Below are 16,284 nucleotides of genomic sequence, written 5' to 3' on the forward strand. Positions count from 1 at the left end.
CCTTTCCAAGTTATGTGGACTAGAATTCAAGGAACAGCCTCCCTCCTTTCTCTTTCACATAGACATAAGTAGAATTTTCTTTTGCATTTGCATTTTGCTTAGTGAACTCAAGTGACTTTTGCCTGCTGTGTAGCCATGGTTCAGCAGCTCTGAAGGAGTGTGATCATGGGAAAAGCTATCCATCATTTTCATGAGCCTTCCACTACCTGGTCAGCTCTGCAGCTTGTGACTATGGAGCAGGTGTTACTCTTCCATGACAGGTTGACCTTTAGTGTGAATAGGTCGGCCTCCTGTGGTGACAGAATTCACAACCTTCTGGGTTTATGCACTCTGGAAAGCCACATTTATTTTCTTCTGGATAAGGTCTTAAAATGTTACAGAAATATTACTGATTTTCACTCTTTGATTCTGTTCATGCCTGTATTACATTGGGTGCTTTCCAACTTTTAGAGAATAAGAATTACAGTACCATATGTTTAAATATTATAAAATTCAGTTAATCAATTACTCTCTCCTTCCCAAAGTGCTAGTACGGATGCATCTGCAGATTCAAAATGCGCGCTTCTTTTTTTCCAATTTGATAGCAATTACAGATTAAAAAAGACTAAGTATTTTTTCACCTTATAAAAAAAAAAAGAAAAAGAAGAGGAGCAAGTGGCATGATAAAGCCATTTATCATAGTCAGTTAAAAAGTGGTAAAGCCCATGTCAAGCATGGATTCCACAAAAGATTTCATGGTCAATTAGGTAAATACAGGTATAAAATGGACTAGCATTGAAGATCACAAAGCCAATTACTGATAATGTTTAATTTCACTTCCCTAAGTCCCTAAAGTGATTTTTTCCTCATAGGTTTAAAATGTTGAAAGAAAACAGAGAAGCATCCTTCCAGATCACTTTAAAAGAGGCTTTGTAAAACACTTCAGGAAAAACCCCCAATTATATACATGCTTTTATATAATATACATATAGGCATTCAGATAAGTACACACAGATACATGTGAGTGTGATATTTGTAAAAGAATAATGACTAGTTAACTGTTTCTATCAAGTATGTTATTAGCATCTTACATTAATATAGAAACACACCTATTTCTTTGGTCATTTTAAACCTTTATGGATAAAAAGACACTACCTAATTTTTAAAAAATAATTCATTTTAACTATAGATACATTTACATTTGTATATGAATTTAATGCTGTCTTTAATCAAGTATTCCTTATAACATTCTCTATAGGCGTAACTATATTTTCTTTAAACAGGCCTTTTTCTTGAAAATGAAATACAAATTTTGGGTGTATGGTTGGTTGTTTGCATTTGTGCAAGATTGGATTTATATTACAGGAAGCCTGCTGACTGTTATTATATACAGTGGCTTTCTCTGCTATCATTTTTGAGTCTGTATTAAAACTAGAATAGCATTAAATGAGCCTTTTATACTTTAAATATTCAAGAGTTTTATATTCAAAATTTCTTCTGGTGCTGTCAAACTAGTGTGCCTGTAGGCAAGGTAAGATCAAGTTAGACTCTCAAAGGTAGAATTAAATTTTATCAGGGCATCCGTCATAATATACAGTTTGCTTAAAATGCAAATAAAAAGTATATGGATTCAAAGACTAAAGGCTTTTCAGGTTGTGTTTAAAAATCCAAGGGACCACTTTTATGGAATAGATTTCCTTTAAATTTACATTTCCATCATTTTAATGAAAACACAGAATAAACAAGTTATAATGGACATGCTTTAAATTCTCATTTTTCATTCTGAATCCATTTCTTCCAGTTTCTTATTGCAGTTCTTTATTTACGAAGAATAAAATCATAACAAAAGAATTGAAGAAAAATATTAAAATAAACATTACCTCAGCCATTTTTGAAAGTTCAGTCCAATCATCTTTGTTATAACTGCACATGATACTAGCGATTACAATCTGAAAAGAAAATACATCGATCATTTCTAGGATGCTGTATATCCTGAATATTATTAACTATGTTTAACAACATAGTATCATATAGTGCTTCAACATACTCATTATTAAAATTCTGTGCATGGGGACTACATTGAGGGACACAACACGGCTCAGACCGATCACTGTTATCAGTTTTTTTTTTAATTATTTGGCAAGAACATAGGCTGTACAGGAATTGACATTCTCTTCACCATGCAGGGTCCAAATGGTTCCCAAACAAGTCAGTAAACAGAAGCAGGCCTAGGTAAAAAAGTAATGAAAGGATTAGAGAATCTAGCTGTTTTCTGGTACAAGGCTGGACTTCTAGTCTTTTGGTTTCTAATTAGTGATATAGATGGTCTTAAACAACAAAACTTTAAAATCCAACTTGAACATGAAATTGTGGAACACGAAATCAGCCATAGGCTGGTTGATGCTAAATACAGTCTAAACAGAGACTACAGATTCTTATCCAATTACCTGGATTAGTTTTTATAATCCTTATACCCTTATGGGTTTACTGTTTTATTTTTTTTCTTCAACCCACCTTTGTCCCTTTCAGTAGTGCCATCTCTCCTTTCCTTTTCACTTCCCTATCTTTTGTATTTACCATATTTACTCAAATACACAACAAGATTTTTTTTTAATACTCAACAATGTTTTTTCCCCACAAGTAGCATGGGGAGAAAACCCCCCTCATCTTAACACATACAACAAAACCCACTATATACATTATCTGTTGTTAAACTGCTGCCAAAAGCAGCATGTGCTCAGCAACAGAAACCAACTATGAAGCTGATTAAATGCAGCCAACACTGAGCATGACTATAAGACACATGACAACATGCTCCACATTAGGCAAACATGCTGATGGAAACCTACCACAAGAATAGATTAGTGCAGCCCATCTGAATCAGACATATGGTACTGCCCATTAAGCAGTCCCCCTCATTGATGACACTTTCTTCAGCCATGGTGAACCATAACATTGCATACAGGTCACCCAAAATCCATCTGTCAGCCCTTCTCTCAGCCTGGAGCATATTAGTGTGGCCCTGTGCGCCATGAGGTGAAACCAGAGCAGGTTGCCCTGCACCTTATCTGCATATACATTTTTGGAGCAACCCAGGACTCATGACAAGAACATCCAGTGCCAGTCATGAGTGGGAGCTAATTAGTACATGGATCCATTATGGGGGTAGCTGAGCAGTACTGAGCTGTGGGGTCACCATGGCTTGAAATGCTGTTGACTCTGGTGAGGCAGAGCCCAATGAACTATGTGGTAAATCATAAGCCTTTGGCTTTGGACCAAATTAAATTTGCTCCTTAGTTTCACATGCTCAGGAGGAGCAGAGTCTGACAGTAAGGAGACGGGGAAGAGCTGCCAGGGGAAAAAGTTCATGGGAAGCAGAAAACAAAGGGCTACCTGCACGGGGTATGTGAAATGGGCTGTATTTGATTCAGCCAGAATCAGGGACAGTGATTCAATTTGTTGATTTGGATCACTGTCCCTGATTCGATACGGCTGAATCCGAATCTGAAGATTCAATGCTGATTCAGAGAATCAGAGATTTGGCCACAGACACCACTTTAAACGTTTATTCTACATACCTTGAGGTACCAGAAATGGCTCGTGAATGTTGCGATGCTGAGGCAGATGGAGCGTCTCACAGGAGCGTGGGTGGGGGGCCATGTGCTCGGTGGCAAACCTGGTTCTGCTGTTGAGCGCATTGGGCCCCCCCCCGTACTCCCCCAGCTTGTCACTCAGCCATGGGGGGACCTTGGGTGCCCCCCCAGACCCAGGAGGCACTAGTCACCAAGCCAGGTGACACAGAGGTGCTCCCTGCACGCTCCACACCAGACCCGGAAGTGGACTGGAAGTGCTTCTGGCCCACTTCCACATCTGCTGCTGAGCATGCTGGGGAGCTCCCCATGCTCCTGTGGGATGCTTCATCTGCCCCACCATCACAGCATTCATGAGCCACCTGGTACCCTGAGGTATGTAGAAAAAACATTTAAAGCTGTGCCTGTGTCTGAATCACTGAATCTTTTAGAATCTCTCTGAATCAATTTAGAGGGTTCCAATTTAATTTTGAGAAATTAAAGGGTCTTCTGATTCAATTCAGATTCAGAGATTCAGCCACTGAATTGGGCCCACCTTCCACCAAATTGAATCAGGCCTTACTACCTGCCCCCGCCCCCCATTTATTTTCCCTGCTGTAGCAGTGGGAGGGAGGACAAATTCAAGACAAACCTCCAATAATTAGATTCTATACCTAGAAAATTATAACAAATTCATAATTTTTCCATATATAGAATCTAATTATCATGGGATCATCTTATAATCAAGGTTGCCTTCTATTCAAGTAAATATATCATTCTTTCTATTTGAATGTCTGCCCCCTGCAAGTCTTTTCATAGCATCTGACGAAGAGAGCAGCTGCTTACAAAAATTTATGAATCTCTGCATTAGTTAGTCTATAAGGTACAACTTTGTCCTGCCTTCCACTATTGATATGTCACTGACCATATTCTTGGCCCCTTAAAGAATATGAAGCCATGGTTTTTTGGTTCAGAGTTAACAGTCTTGATCACTTAAATGCAACACTCCAATCAACTTTGCTGAGACCAGGATTTTACTTGGGATAGACTAGATGTAAAAGCAATGGAATAGTAACAGTAATATTCATTAGGGGTGTGCAAAGTGGGCAGTATCTGATTCAGATTCGGCCTGATTTGGGGGACAGCGATTTAATTAGCTGATTCAGATTAGTGATTTGGCCGAATCTGAAGATTCGATTCTGATTCAGAGAATCATCGATTTGGCCATAGGCACAGCTTTATACGTTTTTTCTACATACCTCGAGGTACCAGGTGTGGCTCATGAATGTTGAGATGGCGGGGCAGATGGAGCATCCCATGGAGCATGGGGGGCCCCCCCCCATGCACTTGGCGGCGTACCCTGAATTGGACCAGAGTAGTTCCGGTCCACTTCTGGGTCCACCGCCAAGTGTGCAGGGCACCTCCCTGTGCTCCCCTGCAGCTCAGTGATTGGCCACAGGGGGACCCTGGGTGCCCCCCACCCCGGCACCAGTCACCGAGCCAGGGAGCGTGTGGGGTTCCCCACGCATTCTGTGGTGGATCTGAAAGTCAACTGGATGTACTTCTGGTCCACTTCCGGGTCTGCCCCCAAGCACACGAGGGACTGCTCCATGCTCCCATGAGATGCTCCATCCACCCCACCATCTCAGCATTCACAAGCCATGCCTGGTACCTCAAGGTACGTAGAATAAACATATAAAGCTGTGTGTCTATGGCCAAATTGTCAAACCTCTCTAAATCAATTTGGAGGCTTCCAATTCAGTTTGGAGAGATTAATGGGTCTCCTAATTCAATTCCAATTCACCAAATTGGGCCGAATCTCTTCTGAGTCGAATCAGCAATCAGAGCTTTGCACAGCCCTACTATTCATTACTATCTCAATAGCTCCACTAAGCTCATAATCAGGATTTTATAATCTCTAGAATGACATTTACATAAAAGGAGGACAACGGTCAACAGAACTTTTGGAAGAACTTCGTTGTAATGAGAAAATAAGAGGAAATGTTCAATGGGATTGCCCATGACAAGGCTTCATAATTCATGGGCAGTTACCACCTACCTGGCCATTCTCAATTATAGGGCACCTATACATAAGCAGACTCAATTAATTGATTCTGTCCATTCAATTAATCACCATTTTTCAGTGTGGGGACACTGATACATGAGACAGTCTTGGTGATTTAATTAGAGAGGCACTTGGAGACCCTCTTGGAGCCCCCTTTCTCTGTACTCCAGGAGCATGTGTATAACTGCCCCTTGTTTCTAGGTTTCTCTTTCTCTCAGGAAGTCTCATTTTGGTATTTCATACTGCAGTTGTTTTAGCACTCAGAGCTACTTTCTGGCAATAGTCCTAGTTCTCCAGATCCCATTCTGTAAAAATTTCCCTTTTCTGATTGCTGTTCTCAGCACCCCTCAATTAAAAATCCTTGTACATTGTTAGCACCTTTTATTCCAGGTCCAGTTCATTATACATCCTTTCAAGTAAAACTGGATCTAACATGGCTCCTGTGTACCCCAGATAGATACCTCCCCTCTAACTTTATACACTGCTGTTCATTTTTAAACAGAGATTAGGAGTCTTCAGCAAATTTTCAATTCACATGTCACTGTTCACTAAACTGAGAACAGATTACAGGCCCTGTCTTGTGGCCAACAGAGACTGCCAGACCTTAAGAAACTGCACCACAAATTTTGAGAATCATAAGAAAAACCTGAGAACCAAATTCACTGCTAGCATCAATCACTAAAGTCAGTGAAGTTATGCGGGCAGAGAATTTAGCTCAAAGAGTATTACAGACAGCAGGAAAGAAGGGTGAGATTAGAACGAAAAAGAAGCATTGAAAAGAAATGTAATACATGAGTTAAAAGCTTCACAAATCTAGATTAGAGGGAGAAATAATTTAAGTTAAGAGTATAGTATAGTATGGATAATTCTGTGTAAGAATGGTTTGATTGTTATGGAGAGTAAAAAGGATAATGATTTTTTTTAACATTAAGACAATTTCAGGCTTAGTTCTGTCAAGCGTAGGAGTTGTGTTTGGGCCTGGATTTTTAATCAAAACAAGATTAGCTATCTCTATTTATAACTGAGATGAAACTACCCTTTCCAAACTATGGCCTGTGTATTCTGAAGTTGTATTGTTTAATGATATCAGGGACAGGTTTAAAATGATTTCTAACAATCATCCATTATACAGATTTGCTTGTTAGATAGTGTGCATTGAGAATTAAAAAAAAAAGAAAAAAAAAGATTAGTTACAGGGAATAGAAAGCTTGCCCAAATAAGAATTTACCCTTTAAAAATAGGTCATAATGCTTAAAAATACTAAAAGCTATTTTATATTTTCAGACATCACATTTCTTTACTTTTATAAATCTCATTTCCCCCTCTGACAAAAGCCAAACAGCAGGGCTTTCTGGAAGGAGAAATAAACGAGTTTGAAGGGTTGACTTTCTACGATTAAATATCCCTTTAGATGCATCCCCTCTGGCATAAGAATAAAATTGTTTTGATTAAACATGTGCAGTTACTTTTGGTAGTGTTTTTATTCTATCCTTTAAAACACAAAAGAAACAAAATACCAGCTCTGCAGATGATGTTCTTTTATAACACCTTAAAAATGGAAAAAAGTCTTCTATAGTTACATAAAATAAATAGAACTCTATTCATACCCATTCACGCTTCTTTGGAATATTCAAGCTAAGTTAAATACTTATGAAATAATATAAATCAATATATTTAAAAAGCATTTTATTAAAAATAAATACACAAGAGCATCAGACGTAATTTGTCATTTATGCTGTGAAAATGTAGAAAATCATATAGATTAAAATATTCAGGGTAATGCTGCATTGGCTGAATCCTAGCTAAGAACCCATACAATATCATATTCACAGTTTCTGGAAAACAGCTACACTCAAAAGAGAGCCTGAGGACTGGACAGTAATTTGTAGATAGTGAAGTCATATTGTAAAGCACACTGCAAATCTAGACAATAACACAAGTTCAGAACTATTTTTAAAAGGGAAAAGCTGTGGTGCAGCAAAGGTGAATAACTATAATTACAAGTAGCTGAGTTACATTTTGCCAAGTGTTATTAATGAAATCTGAAAATTCTACTGGGATTATATGAAGAAGGAGGAACAAGATATGTGATGTTTTATAGAGCTGTTAATTAAGAAAACATGTTTATTAAATATTGATTAATTTTAGTACTCACATTTAAAATTAAGTGTGCACATATGGCTGAAGCAGTGGTTTGCAGTAATAAAAATATAACTTAAATCAGAAATTGCATTTCTACTGAAAGTGATCATGTAAAAAGTATGATCTTAATAGGGACAAATGTGTTTAATATTTATTTAATTTGTTTTCTTCTCTGAAGTTCTTTTACAACTTGAAATTGAAACAGGTTTACTTGTTTAAAATCTAATCCCATGGACCTGTGATTTGCAAGCAGTCTTTACTCCAGGGATTATTCTCTTCAAACTCTCTCCAATGGGAACAGGGACATCAGAGCGCATTCAGACAAGCACGGATGTGCAGTATGTGGAGCCACAGACCTGTCTGCAGTGCCATCCACTGCACATGCAGATGTTCCCCGTGTTGCTACTCTGCACCGCAGAGTGGGTTTTTGACCCCAGGAAATCCCAGGGTCAAAATAACCCACACCAAAAATCAGCAGGGAAGCTTACATGGTGGCAGCATGTGCTGTCCAAAACCAGACCCTGGCTGGCCGAAGTCATGCTCTGGCTACCAGACAGGCTTCCTGCCACAGCTACAGCCCCAGGAGACCCCCAGGACCCCAGGTAAGGCTGCTAGGGCCAGCACAGTTGCTGGTCTCAGCCTCCCCTATTACACCCAGGGTAACCTGCGACGCATCAGTGTCCATGGCACAGGCGTTCCCCAGGGACAAGTAGCAGTGGCACAAGGTGTGCCACTGCTACTTGTCCCCAGGGAAGCAAACATCTGCACTTGTCTGGACATGCCCCACTAGTGTGAAAGTCTACTCCTGTGGGGAAAGCATTTTTGATTTTACATTGTATAAATATTCCTTTTTCTGCATTTCTACGTAAACACAAGACCCAAACTACTCAGCTTTGCAGCCTTTCTTTTTCTGTTCATCAACACCATCAACAAGGTCAGTGCAACTCTGGGAACATGCTCCATTACTTTAGGGATTATGTTTACATGAAGGCACTTGTGAACGTTAAAGGTGAATCAAATAAATGTATGAAGTCAACGAGCATAAATTCAAGTATGTTAAATAGCTACAGCTGTTAGGCAGGAGTAAAATAATAGCGGATTGCTATAAATTAATCCTGAAGGGCACTTTATTCTTGAATGAAACAATCCCTGCAAGCATTGTGGGGGACACACTACAGTACCTTATCCAACCTGAGTTCTCACTTTTAGTTTATTCACCTTAAACCTATCTATAAATAAGACATGACCTAATTTGAACTTTTTTTACTAGCTTTGTCAGAAAACCTCTATAACAATTTCATTCAGTATTATTCTATCAATAATAGAATATACTGGTTCCTGTTTCATCCCTTTTTCCAGTCCACAAATAATTTGTGCCAGCCCTGGACTGGCACAGATTACTTTTCCCTCTGCACCGGCCAGTTTTGTTGGCTACTCTGCAAGAATCAGACCCAGGGCTCCACCTTCTTCCCTTGTACTCAGGGGGCACATCTACATGTGCACTTACATTTCATTCAATTTATTCCACAGTAAGCAAAAATAGGCCAGTGTCTACATGTGCAGGCATTAAAGTCCATTAATGCCGTGTGTGGTCTGACTTGGTACTAAAGTTAGTCCCAAGTCAGACCACACACACAGTATTACTGCACAGTAAGTTGTCTACACGTGCATTACTGCACAGTAACTAATTGGGCATAAATTGGATATCTGCACGATGCAGGTATCCAATTTATGCCCAAACTGGCATAAGTTGCCATAGTTACTGCACAGTATGGGCATGCATGTATAGATAAGTACCCGTACTGTGCAGTAATTTAGGTTACTGCTCAGTAAATGTGCACGTGTAGACATGCCCAGGGAGAATCAGGAATAGGAATACTATTCTCCACATGGCTATCCAAGAAGTGAACAGTCTTGCCAAAGAGCAAATAGGTTCCTTTTGTTCAAAGTACATACGTAGGGAGATTGACAATAACTCCTGTTTTCAATGCTGAATAGTTTGACCAAGAACAGGGTTACAAATTTAAGCCAAATAGCATGTTTGCAGTAATATGCATAACACAGTGTACAGGATTTTCTTGATTATTCATGCAGCAAAAGAGATTTTTTTAATATACTATAATCTAACATTCAGAGCAGACATTGTAAGACAAATACAATGTATTTCAGCTACAGTATAAAAAGCTTTATTTTGTACAATTCTGTAACAAATGCATTAGTAGTTGCTTAAAAAGACACTGTCAAGGCACTTCTCATAATCCTTAAAATATTTTTTCTCCTTGTTTATAATAATCCCCTGAAAGCTTAGAAGTGAAATCTATTTCCCTTATGAATATTTTTTCCCCCTTCCATTATCTGTACTTGGATGTTTCATAAATGCCATAGTACTAATTTTTATTTTATTTTTTTAAACAAAAGGCATGTTGAAGCATTTGATTTAATCTGATCATTCTCCCTGAACACACAGAATGGATTTAAAAACAAAAGAAGGGAGAGAAAAAGATGGGAGCTATTTTGGGTCTGACCATCTTTATAATATCTTTTTAGGTTAGATCACTCTCAAGCTCTACCAGTAGCATTAGGGAGATAGGGCTAGTTCTTATAATTTGGCAGTGATTGCTGCAAAGAGAACACAGGATTCTTGCTAAATTTAAATGTACTGAAAGATCTCCAGAGGTTTGGTTTTTAAGCAAAATCTTGTCAATGAACACACATTAAAAATACTATTTTTACATTCACAATGTAGTAATGATTTCAGCCAGACCCCAAACCTATTTCTTCACCTGTCTGCAATAAGCAATATTTATGATTGTATCCCAACATTGACTCCAAACCCATTTCTCTTCCAGTGCTCCTTTTCCAATCCTCCTTTTTCAATCCTTATTCAAGAAACAACATCTATCCTACCCACCCATATCTGCTTTTTCTTCATATCCTTTCCTTTTAGCATTAGACTGTGCTTAATATAAGTTTAAATCTGCACTGGGTGACAGTAGCTGTTCCAGTTAAATACCATTGCTAGCTTTAGCCTGCACTCTCATCCTAAACTCTACAATGAACAACGCATCTTGAATCACTTTGGAATTAACTCCTGAACAATATTTTATTTGTTGCAGGATCATTACAGCACCTGAAAAACTTGTAATATTTTCACTGAGACAAAGATCCACTGAAGGCTATAGAACTAGGAAAGGTTTACAGAGAGGCCAAAAGAATAGGTCTGTAACAACTAACTATTTGAGAGGGGGAGTTCACCTATTCGGTCAAGATACAAAATAGGAAGAATTGGTGGGTATCAGAAACTGGTAGGTAGAAAACTAAACTTCAAAATGAACTGCATTTTATTTGGATGGATAGAATATCTGGGAAAGTTTAGGTTCTTTTCAAACCACCACTACAATGCAGCTTGGGCCCTGACTAGTTTGGTCTGAAGGGGTTGAGCTAACCATCACCAAAGATAATTTTTCATGAAGGGCTTCCCTTGTAAGAAGAGGTACAGACAAATGTCAGCAGAAAGAGTTTGTAAATTAGTAACCAAAAAACAGTGGTTGGGGTGATCTTTCACCAAGCAAACAACAGAAAGGGAGGTGTTCATCAGCATGTGGGAATAGTAGGCCAGGGTAAACTGTTGCCAGTTGGATCTTGTAATTTTACTGATGAATTTCACCCAAACAGGGGCTATGTGGCATTCAGATCTAAACTATGCCGTTTCCCCCAGACACAGTAAACATCCCCATACATTTCAGGAAAGCTGTTGCAAATGCATAAGTACAAAGTATGATAGCTATTCAACAAAAATAGTTTACTGCATGCTATATTTTTCAGCTATTACAGGCAAATGGCACATAGTCATTGCTTTGCAAATAAATAAAAAATACACATGATTACAAAGAGTCTTCATAGCTTTATGTTAGATAAATGAATGAATTCAAGATAAAAGTCCTAAGCTAGATTCACCCCATGCTGTAGCACTTTAATGCTTCTCCAGCAGCATAAAGAAGCTATAAAGGTAGTCAAAATGGCACCCATAGGACCTTTGAGTTGTATAGGAGTTTTTCATCTGCTGTAGAGCAGACATAATGACTTTATGCTGGCTAGTCTTTGTAATTTCAGTGTAGGGAGTATGCTGGAGTAGGATAAACCCCAGCTGTTTTCCAGCCACTCTCTGCCAGGGTAATGGTGTTAGGAGGCCTATTAAAATCCAGTACAACTTAGCAGAACTTAAAGTAACGAAGGCAGTCTAACAGCCAAGGCCAAAATCTGGTGATGCAAAAGTGCCTAGAACCACTTTCCCCCCCTTGTTCTGTTCATTTGGTGATCTAGCTCATTAAACTGAAAGATTTTTCCCAAGATGACTATAACTCATTTTTGTGAAGGAAGAAATAAAACAACAACTCTTACAGCATATTAACCAAGTTGGAATAGATATGTCTTGTAATAATGGCTCTGAAAAATTGTTGGACTATTACATTGCTTTCTGTCATCTGTATTATGATAGCACCTAGGAGCCCCAGTTGTAGATTGGGACAAACAGAACTAAAAGTGCTTACGATCAAAGTATATTGTAAGACACAGCAGATGGAGATGGAGATGGACAGATGACAGACAGATGGGGGAGCAAAAGGCAACAATGCAACAATAAATAAATAATTAAACAGCACAAATAAATAATTGGAGTTTCCTGCTCCAAAATTATTAATTTGGTGAAATGTTGGTCTCTGTGGTACCTCTTCCCTAGACATTAGGCTCTCAGGGTCCCACTGGATTCCCTCTAGTGAAAATAATTCCTCTGTGTACAGACACATGGAAGCTTACAAGCTGAATTGCTGGGTTACAGAGTAAAACTTCTAATACACTTCAGCAGAAACAATATTTATTAATGTGTACACACACACAATTCCCTTTCTCTCAGGCATGCAGTAGTGAAAAATAATCAGCACACAAAGAAGTGTTATTGTAAAAACTACACTTAGGAGCCAGTCAAAATGTGTTGTCTTACAGATCTAACAGGTTTCTATTTCTCTGCTCAGTTTTTCTTGCAATTTTTGATTTGTTGCAGCCCTGAAATAAAAATAAGCTTCTTATTAAAAACTACCTAGAACATCAAATCCCGTGCAATAAGAGAGTTAACAATTGTAAACCCTGTCATGTCTCTGAGAAGCAGAGGAATTATCTTGTTATCAATTTAATAATGGAACATTGAAGTAAATGATGCCATCCACTGACACCAGTAACACTCTCTCTCCTGGGAAATTCATGTCTGTAGGAACTGTCAATCTAGATGGATATGGACATATTAAACATTGTACCTTCAGTCCATAAATCTATTCTTTCTATGCTGCCTTAATAAAAAGATTCTGCATGGTGATAAAGACGAGTAATGCAGAATGTCTTGACATTACTGACCTATAATCCTCCTTTTTTTTTAATCTTTCAAGGAGTGGATAGTAAATAATTTAACAATCTCTAACCTTCCCTTGTTTTCTCTCATAACTTGCATTTAAAATGTCTTCATGTAGTTTTAGGTAAATTAAGTTGAATAATTCACTGAGAACACAAATTATGAGTATTGTATTTATTATCCAGCTGCTTCTATCTGGAACACTTTTTGATTAAAGTCCTGTCTTCTTGCTACTTTATATTGAGTTCTCCACTGATTTTCCAAACTGAAGTGGAAAGAGGATAATATATGTAGAAAAACAAGGCTAAACATTACTAGCAGGTAATAAGTCCAGGAAAATATGAGAAGAACAAATGCAATGATTTATTCTGGAAAGGGGTGGGGCCACACTGTAACTGAAAACTACAGAAAGATCCTCTACAATGAGATGTTTATTTTCAAAGCATGAAAAATTGATCCTGTGACAATGTTCTGTTATGAGGTCCCCACTTCTATTATAATCAAATGACTGATGTTGATTTAATCAGATTATTGGATGGCTGTTGATGAGATAGACTGGGATGCATCTCTAAATGAAGCACAGCACTGCTAGAATCCAATGCAGACCTCAGGCAAAAACAAACCCAAACCCCCCAAAATGAACAAACCCTGAGACTTGGAGACAAGCCCATTTCTCTATAAAAAGCAAAATGTTGTTGCTTTGACTGCAGCAGAAAACTAAGCAGATAGTACTTAAGTAACTCAGTTGAAACAACAGACCGGTGGCTTGATTTTCAGAGGTCTTCTGTATCCATAATTCCTCCACCCACAATTCCTCTTCCAAAAAAGGCTTCAAGAAACAAGTCCTGAACATTGCCTTTTGTAGACATAGTGATGGGCGTAAATAATACAATTAATGAATCTAGCAGCTATATTAAACACAGGAAACCAGTGTACTTTTGCATAGATCTGCTTGGAAAACAACATTTTTCCTGTGGAATATTTAATCATTTTTGGGTAAAACTGCAACAAATAGAAAAATTGACCAAAGTATATTTCTGCCACACATTAGGGGGGAAAAAAACCGGGCTGAAGACCAAAACATTTTAGGTGTCTGCCAAAACGTTACTTAAAACTTTCAGTTTTTCACCAGATAAGGAGACACTTTCCACCAAAAAACTATCCAATGGAGAATCCAATTTTCCATCAAAAAACAGTTTCAAGAGAGCCTTACTAATGTGAAATACAAATTAAAGCAAAGTGAAGGGACAAAACAAAGACAGACCCTCTAATGAAATCACATCTCTCTTCCCTCAGGGCCCTCATTAATTAACACATTAGAATTCTGCCAGAATGAGGGGTTGGGGGGGGGGGGGAGGAGGGGGAGCCTACCAAGCATAAGTCTCCAAACACAGATGTCTAATGAAAGAAAAATCAGCACCTGTAGAAAAGACTTCAGGGGGACAGGAGAGTTCAGATGAGCCATGGTCATTATATGGAAGAGCCTCAAGAAGTTTGCAGTTCTGATAAACCCCTCAAAGTCTAGAAAGCATATTTAAATATTCTAAAAATATATCTGGAGGGCTGCAAATTTTGTATTTAGATTAAGGACAAACATTCTTTCCCTTTGTTTTTCAGCTTTCTTGATGCTGAATAAAACCATACACATATGTGCATAGAAATTAATATTAATAAAAGGAAAGTGTATATACACAAAATCAGGTTGAATCTGAGGGGAAAGTGTAGGCTCAGATCCATTTGGATTATTGGTCCACCCATTGCTACCACATGACTGGTGCATAACCAGCAGTCTGCCACACCTCTGCTCTATCACAATAAAGGAAAAGTAGGGGATGCCAATGTATTATTGAAAGAGGTAATGGAAAATGGTTAGAAATAGTTTTACAATATTTCAAACACAAACAATAACTTGTAGCAAGAACTTAACAATGCACTGCTGACATATTATTGATTTCTTAGACCACATATTGAAAAGCAAAGTGGGCAAGAAACATCACAGTTCTGTAGGTTTTTTCTTCCTCATGTACAGATTTTCTAACATCATAGTACCAATCTAAGGTATGCATATGCCTTCTATTACCATAGTGTCCAAGTGCCTCACTAATTTTTTTTATATATATGTAACCCTGGGCGCAACACTACATGCGCCCTCACCTGAATAATGGGATCCTGGGGTACCCGGTAGCCAGTAGCCCTGCCCAGCCCCCCTGGGAAGCTGCTGCAGTGCCCCCGAGCGGAGAGCCTCCCCGTACAATCAAGCACCCTTGCAAACAGTTCTCAAACCATTTACAAGATTTAATTATTTACATCATAACAAATAATCATTAAATAAGCACATGGATATACTGTCTAATAAACCCTCAAGAACTTATATACACAGTCTCTCACTTGCACACAGTGTACTGGGGATCCCGTGTGCACTGCCCCTGGCGGGGTATCTCAGGGAGCGGGACTGTCTGTGTCCCTGCACGTGGTCTGTGGGCACTCCCTGGCACTGGTGTCCGTCTCCGTGCTCCTGGGGTCTCTGAGCAGCAAGTAGCGGCTCCTCTGCAGTTCCTGCAAGACAGCCTTCCCCAGCCTTTGCCCCCCTTCCCTGGTTCTGCTGTGAGCAGTGTCTGGGCTGCAGGCTATAGCAACCCTCCTGCCCCACACAGCCTCACAGCCCCGGCAAATGCAGCCCCGCCCTGGGCTTTGCCTGCCCCTGGGGCCCCTCACCCCTCAGGGAAACCAGGGCAGACTCCGGCAGTCCCCCGTTCCCCCGGCTCTGCTGTGCTCACCCAGCCACACCGGCTGCAGTCAGGTCTCTCCAGACTTGGGTTCTCCTCACCAGCAGTCCCTGCCGGCTCCTGCCGCTGCAGCTTCTCCACTCTGCTCCTGCAGGCCTCTCCCAGGGGCTCTCCGAGGGACCACTGCGCTGAGAATCTGAATCCGGTCTCCAGCCTGTCCCTCAGCCCCCTCTCTGTCTCTTGTTCCCCCCCACGGGAAAAACTGCTCCCCCTTTTATCCAAGCCTCTCAGCCAATCCCAGCTCAGGGCCCTTCCTGGGCTTTTGCTAACGGCTCTCTTTCAAATTGTGCTGGGGTTACATCACCCCTCCCACTTCCAACAGGGCTGCTCCCAAACAGCTTC

General features: G+C 39.5%; 1 protein-coding gene across 4 annotated transcripts in view; it reads right to left on the reverse strand.

Moving 5' to 3' along the window:
* The window catches only part of DPYD (dihydropyrimidine dehydrogenase), a 701,931-nt gene that overhangs the window by 177,598 nt on the left and 508,049 nt on the right, over positions 1-16,284 (reverse strand). For all 4 annotated transcript variants that reach the window (XM_019479122.2, XM_006265262.4, XM_014599709.3 and 1 more), the window contains one exon: positions 1,860-1,928. In XM_019479122.2, the coding sequence (XP_019334667.1) occupies positions 1,860-1,928 (69 nt within the window). The remainder of the gene's footprint in view (positions 1-1,859; positions 1,929-16,284) is intronic.

Source organism: Alligator mississippiensis, chromosome 5 (genome assembly GCF_030867095.1).
Source record: "Alligator mississippiensis isolate rAllMis1 chromosome 5, rAllMis1, whole genome shotgun sequence".
NCBI classification, from domain to species: domain Eukaryota; kingdom Metazoa; phylum Chordata; order Crocodylia; family Alligatoridae; genus Alligator; species Alligator mississippiensis.